Source organism: Babylonia areolata, chromosome 30 (assembly GCF_041734735.1).
Source record: "Babylonia areolata isolate BAREFJ2019XMU chromosome 30, ASM4173473v1, whole genome shotgun sequence".
Taxonomy (NCBI): domain Eukaryota; kingdom Metazoa; phylum Mollusca; class Gastropoda; order Neogastropoda; family Buccinidae; genus Babylonia; species Babylonia areolata.
The window spans coordinates 361,205-368,704 of record NC_134905.1 but is presented as its reverse complement, the minus strand read 5'-3'; the positions used below and the strand labels follow the sequence as shown (position 1 = coordinate 368,704).

General features: G+C 45.7%; 1 protein-coding gene across 1 annotated transcript in view; it reads right to left on the bottom strand.

The window, feature by feature from the left end:
* LOC143275558 (uncharacterized) overlaps positions 1-7,500 on the bottom strand; it is a 92,044-nt gene that overhangs the window by 73,579 nt on the left and 10,965 nt on the right. The window contains exon 2 of the mRNA XM_076579749.1: positions 7,290-7,500. This exon is cut by the window's right edge and continues 578 nt beyond it. Within this exon, the coding sequence (XP_076435864.1) occupies positions 7,290-7,375 (86 nt within the window). The 5' untranslated portion in view covers positions 7,376-7,500. The remainder of the gene's footprint in view (positions 1-7,289) is intronic.

Genomic DNA, 7,500 nt, shown 5'->3' with positions numbered 1-7,500 from the left:
TCCACACAATCCCAGATCCATTTACAGTTAATGTCTTCTTTACAAGATATACCCAGTTTTCCTTCCCTCTCTCATGTTCATTTACTAACATTTCATACACCTGCTTACATAATCTCGATGTTGGAAGCCTTATCAATTTTAACCAATATTTTATACATTTCACACATGATTTAATATACAGTGGGTATCTACCAATTTCTCCATATAATACAGTATTTGAAGCATGTAATGGAACATTTAAGAAACGTTTAATCGCCAATGTATGTACTTTTTCTAAATATTTGATATCAGAAAGTCCCCAAATTTCGGCGCCGTATGTTATCATTGGTTCTATTGGAGTATCAATAGCTACATTCGTATTCACAAATCTCCAGCTACCCCCTCCCCCTCCCCCCCTCCCTTCCTCCAGGCCAAACCTCAGAGTATTGTAGTGCTCCAATCAACGAAGCTAAAAGCTGTTAATTTTCATCCCCCCCCCCCTTTTCCATATTATTTCCCAGTTGGTTTGTTTAATCTTAATGCCCCCCCCCCCTCACCTCCTCGCGAATGTTTGTACCCGGACGCTCTCCCAAGCGCTGCTTTCTTTGATGAACTAATTAACTTGACTATCTCACTAACTAACCTAGTGGAGTTGAAAACCATTCGTTTGGCCTTGATTTCTTTGATCAGCTTATCAACTCGACCATTTCACTAACTAACCGACAAGAGTTGAAATACCATTCATTAACTGACTTACGAGGTCATCAAAGTACGATCGATATAGCCACACACCCCTTGATGGGCTGACATTTGAAAGGAATAAGATGATTGATTTGCCTGCCAATCAAAAAGACGAAATCGATCAACCAGCCCTGGGCGACGCCTCGCGACATCATTCATTCCGCTGTGTACCTAATGACCCTGGGGATTTGGGCTTTTGGGGTTTTGTTTTCAAGTCTCTCCCCTGTTCCTCCTTACCCTCGTGGTTTGTGTGTGTGTGTGTGTGTGTGTGTGCGTGCGCGCACGACACTCAAGAACCTGGCGAACAGCATCGTTCATTGGTTGTTTCGGTCAGTGAATAACCCCCCCCCCCACCAACCCACCCAATCAATCGCCCCTGTTGTCAACAATGGCAACACTCTCTCTTGTCCTTCATTAAAAAAAAATCTTTTTTGTGATGTTATTTCATCTTCTGTCCGTGTCGCTTTGCTGCACAATTCTTTCTTCCCTTCGAAATTCTCCATTCTCTCTCTACCTCTCTGTCTGTCTGTCTATCTGTCTGTCTGTCTCTCCCTCTCCCTTTTTCCCACTTTCTCGTGGATCAGATCGAAGGCATTTTTTCATCTTGACTTTGTGTTTGTGTTTTTTTTCTTTTCTTTTTTTTAAATCACAACAGAATTTGTTCATCTTGACTTTGTGTTTGTGTTTTTTTTCTTTTCTTTTTTTTAAATCACAACAGATTTCTCTGTGTGAAATTCGGACTGCTCTCCCCAGGGAGAGCGCGTCGCTACACTACAGCACCACCCATTTCAAGTGTTCAACAGTGACTGCACGCACACACATACACACACACGCACGCGCGCGCACACACACACACACACGTACGCACGCACCCAAGCACATGTGAGAACAATAATCCTCACTCATTCCATAACCTTTTAAGCGAACATCAGCAACGAACCTCACCTGAACCCCCACCACATCTCCCTTCTGTTGCTGCTGCTGCTGCTGCTGTTGTTGATGTTGCTGCTGGTTTTTGTTTGTTTTTTGTTGCTGTCCTTGCTGCTGTTGCTGTTGTTGTTATTGTTGCTGTTGTCGTTGTTACTGTTGCTGTTGCTGCTGTTGTTGTTGTTGTTGGTAATGTTGTTGTTGCTGTTGTTGTTGTTGTTGTTGTTGTTGTTGTTGTTGTTGTTGTTGTTGTTGTTGCTGTTGTTGTTGTTGTTGTTGTTGTTGTTATTGTTATTATTGTTACTGTTGTTGTGTACCCAGTGACTCATCAGGAAGGGGAGGAGAATGAGGGGGGGCCGGGGGAGGGGGGAAGGAGGGGAGCGCACAGCTGCGCACCGGGCTGAGAGGATTACATGCCAGCCTCAGTTACCCTGAAAACAAGTCTCCCCTGTGGTGTGTGAAGTGAGGTTAAAGGACCTCTCAACGCCCCTCCACCAAGCCCTCGATAAATGGAGACTGTCCCCAACGAACTGATGAATAACTCGCCCTGCATTCAATTGTCGCTACAGGCAGAAACTGCTGAGGGTCCCATCTGGGGTTGATGGATATTTTTGTGCCAGCGCATAGTTCAACCTCTGTATTACAGCATATCTCGCTGTTTTTGCCCAATTCAAACAATAAATTTGAAAATTTAGTAAATTTCCGTACCTACGTGCCGAAATTGCGAAGCAATTACCCCCAAAAAAGAAGAAGTAAAAGAGGAGGAGGAGGAGGAGGAGGTAAATGAAGTGTAACTGAGGCAATCCATGACATTTTGTACGTCTGTTTCTATATACGTCTGTAGTATACATGCTGTACGTAGTATATACGCTGTCTGTCTGACTGTATGCATGTGGTAGTCGTGTCCGACTATGACCACCAGAACAGCAGAGGAGGCAACTGCTGTTCCGACAATCTGGGCTAGAATTTGATTATAGTGGAGAGTGTCTTGCCCAAGTTACATCCCCACTCTCTCGGCCAAGAGGGTTTTAGGACAGTCGGCGTTGGGGAGTGTGTGTGTATGTATGTATGTACGTATGTATGTATGTGTGTGTGTATGTGTGTGTGTATGTATGTATGTATGTGTAAGAGAGAGGCAGACAAACAGAAAGACATCCATACAATCAGACAGGATATTTACTACGTATGTAACCCCCCCCCCACACACACACACACTGACAGGGGTTGCAGGAGGAGAGGGGGGGGGGGTTGTCTTTCCAGCAAGGACGACTGTCAGCGCTGTACAGAAAGTAACTGGAGTGGAAACCAATCACCGCTGATGTGTCCGGCTGAATCTCTCTGGACTGTGCCTGAAGGGTGCGGGGAGAGCTGTAATTGGCTATGGTCTCTCTCTCTCTCTCCCTCTCACACACACACACACACACAAGCGCGTGCGCGCGCGAGCACACAAATGCACACACACATGCACTCACCTGTGTGTGTGTGTGTGTGTGTGTGTGTGTGTGTGTGTGCCGTGGAAGCTGCGATACGTAGCCTAGAAATGAGTGTTTGGAGGAGGGGGTGCAGAGGGGGTGCAGGGTAATGTGTGGTGTGTGCGTGTGTGTGTGTGTGTGTGTGTTGGGGCTTATGTACGTTTATGTGTATTTGACTGTGCTTTCATATCTGTGAAACTCCATGTTTGGTACATATCTGTTATGCATTTGTGTGTGTATGTGTGAATGTGTTTTACATTTATTTGCTTATTCATTATCATTGTTGTCTTTTTTATCCATTTATTTTATTTATTTTATTATTATTAATTATTATTATTTATTTATGTATTTATATATTTATGTCTTTATTTATTTTTTGTACGCTTATATTTGACTTCATCAAGTTTTTGCGCCTTATACATATTATCATTATTATTAGTAGTTCTTTTTTTTTAATGTATTTATCTATTATTTATTTACTTTTTTTTCTCAAGGCCTGACTAAACGCGTTGGGTTACGCTGCTGGTCAGGCATCTGCTTGGCAGATGTGGTGTAGCGTATATGTATTTGTCCGAACGCAGTGACGCCTCCTTGAGCTACTGAAACTGAAACTTGTGCAGAGACAAATCTAAGCGCTTTCACACCAGTCGTTCACACGCATGTATGACTCTAAAACTGAAGAAACAAGACAAGAAAGAGAATACTGCCGATACGCATTAGAAGAAAAAAAAAGAAAAAAAAAGGAAGGATGGAAGGAAAGAAGGAATGGAAGACAGGGAAGGCATACAACGTCTTTCTCCTCACCAAAGACCCTCTCTCCATTCCTATTGCATGACTATGTGTGTGTGTGTGCCGCAATGAATCCATGCAGGCCGCGTGACCATCACACCTTGTACACACTAGACAATAAACCACGTGGGAAGAAGGAAGAAAAAAGGAACCCTCCCTTCAATGAACACTCCCTAAATCGTTTGCATACCGCTCCCGAGTCATTTGCATATCTGGCTTTGCACGAGCGGGTCAAGAGCCTCCCAGTCACAACCTCCTTCATTTGATCTCCGCTCCTTCATGACGGACAGACAGGAAGAAATAAACATCAAATTGGGAAGAAAACTGCAACAGAAAGAATAAAAAAAAAAGACTTTTCCAGTTGTGCTCATGACTTTCGTCACTTCCCCCTTTATTTTCGGTATGTTGTGTGTCTCAAATGTATGTTGTGTGTCACTTTGTATGTTGTGTGTCACTTTGTATGTTGTGTGTAACTTTCGTCCCTTCCCCCTTTATTTTCGGAATGTTGTGTGTCTCAAATGTATGAATGTACCTCCTTTGCAAACAGGCCGGTGGCCTTGCAGTAAAACATTTCTGAGGGGGGGCGGGGGGAGAAAAAAAAGAGGAAAATAAAAGAGAAGGAAGAAATGCAGAAAGAACAGAAGAGAGAAAGGAAAAGAAAGAAAGCAGTGAAAGGATACAGAATGTGTGAGGGAAAGAATGGGAAGGAGGTACGTGAAGAAGATAACCAAAGAACAGAAGAAATATGGAGTGGAGGAATGACAGAAAGTAACGAAATAACGAACAGAAGACAGAATATATGGAAAGACAGAAAGTATAGAAATAACGAACAGAAGACAGAATATATGGAAAGACAGAAAGTACAGAAATAACGAACAGAAGACAGAATATATGGAAAGACAGAAAGTATAGAAATAACGAACAGAAGACAGAATATATGGACAGACAGAAAGTATAGAAATAACGAACAGAAGAAAGAACATATGGAAAGACAGAAAGTAACGAAATAACGAACAGAAGAAAGAATATAAGGAAAGAAATATGGAGTGGATGAAAGACAGAAAGTAACGAAATAACGAACAGAAGAAAGAACATATGGACAGAAAGAACTGAGGAAATGAAGACAGAATGAAAGAAAGACGAGGGGAGAGAAACAATGGGAATAAAGACAAAAGTCACGAAATAACAAACAGAAGATGGAAAGTTATATTATATATATATATATTCCTTGTGACCCCGGTACACTTGGTAATAAAGACATATTCTATTCTATATAAATGATAAAAAATCGGTTGCCCAAAGGAGAAATCTTTTCCACAAGTCTGTCAGACGTGCACCAAATGCATGCTGCACACGGGACCTCGGTTTATCGTCTCATCCGAATGACTAGCGTCCAGACCACCACTCAAGGTCCAGTGGAGAAGGGGGGTGGGGGAGAGAAATTACTGGCGACTGTAGGATTCGAAGCAGTGCGCTCAGATTCTCTCGCTTCCCAGACGGGCGTGATACCCCGAGGCCATCACCCGGAACAGTGGGACGGGCGGGCATTTCAAGCCCGGGTTGTTGGATGAGATCCCCCACCCCCTCTTCCCGCCCTTTGTACTGTTTTCACTGTCGCTCCTACTGGTTCCTCAGAGGTGGCCCGGGTGCTAGTCATTCTGATGGAAACCAAGCAGGCAGTGTTGTTTGAAGGTTAAGGTGTCTGCTGAACGTGTTGGGAGTGTGCGTGTGTGTGTTTTTGTTGTTGTTGTCTTTATATATATATATATATATATATATATATATATATATATATATATATATCAACAATAAAATGTTCTCGTTCTCGTTCACACACACACACACACACACACACACACACACACATACACGCGCACACACGCGCGCGCCCCTCTCTCCACACACACACACACAAATCCACACACACACACGCGCGCGCGCCCCTCTCTGTCTCCACACACACACACACAAACAAAACCTCCCCCACCCCCGACCCACAAGACCACCAGCCCAAAGCACACACCTGTTCCCCCCCCCCTCACACCCACCGACATACCTGACAATACACCTGATGCCGAACGTTGACGCTACCTGACAGGAGGATCCACATTCCCTTCCGCCACACCACCCTCCCGCCCGCCCACTCCCCACCCCCATCACCCCAGTCTTCTTCTCCTCCTCATTCTCCTCCTCCTACTTCTTCGTCGTCGTTCGTGGACTGCAACTCCCACGTTCACTTGTATGTACACGAGTGGGCTTTTACGTATATGACCGTTTTCACCCCGCCGTGTAGGCAGCCATACTCGGGGGTGTTCATGTTGGGAATGTTCTCGTTTCCATAACCCACCGAACGCTGACATGGATTACAGGATCTTTAACGTGCGTATTTCATCTTTTGTTTGTGTATACACACGAAGGGGGTTCAGGCACTAAGCAGGTCTGTACATATGTTGACTTGGGAGATCGGAAAAAAAAACCCTCCACTTTTTACCCATCAGGCGCCGTTACCGAGATTCGAACCCGGGACCCTCAGACTGAAACTCCAACGCTTTAACCACTCGGCTGTTGCGCCTGTCATTAACCCATTCAACCCTGCCTTCAATGCCACACTGACAGATGGCAGAGGCAACAATGGCATCAGGCTCAGCACCACGATGAAAACCTACAGAGCTGTTGTGCTGACCACCTTGTTGTACTGCTGTGAAACATGGACGACGTATCGCCGTCACATTCAACAACTTGAGCAGTTTCACCGTTTTTCCCTACATACATCCATGCATGCACACACACGCCCATTCAGATACCCCCACCTCATCCCCCCTACCCAAGGTAGACTTTTATAGTCTCTCCCCCTGAGCAGTGACCACTTACCTGTAATCCCACACCGGGTATGGTCTCTCCCCCTGAGCAGTGACCACTCACCTGTAATCCCACACCGGGTATGGTCTCTCCCCCTGAGCAGTGACCACTCACCTGTAATCCCACACCGGGTATGGTCTCCCCCCCTGAGCAGTGACCACTCACCTGTAATCCCACACCGGGTATGGTCTCTCCCCCTGAGCGGTGACCACTTACCTGTAATCCCACACCGGGTATGGTCTCTCCCCCTGAGCAGTGACCACTCACCTGTAATCCCACACCGGGTATGGTCTCTCCCCCTGAGCGGTGACCACCTACCTGTAATCCCACACCGGGTATGGTCTCTCCCCCTGAGCAGTGACCACTCACCTGTAATCCCACACCGGGTATGGTCTCTCCCCCTGAGCAGTGACCACTTACCTGTAATCCCACACCGGGTATGGTCTCTCCCCCTGAGCGGTGACCACTTACCTGTAATCCCACACCGGGTATGGTCTCTCCCCCTGAGCAGTGACCACCTACCTGTAATCCCACACCGGGTATGGACCGGACTCGTCCTGTCCCTCTCCCGTCTTCTGCAGGTACAGACGACGTAGGTAGGTTTCCATGGTTACCGGGTGACACGTCACACAACACACCGGAAGCTCCACATCTCACGTCAGTCACTCTCAGGCGGAAGTGAGGGGAAAAAAACAACAACAAACAATCGCTGGATTCTGAACTGGAGTTATTG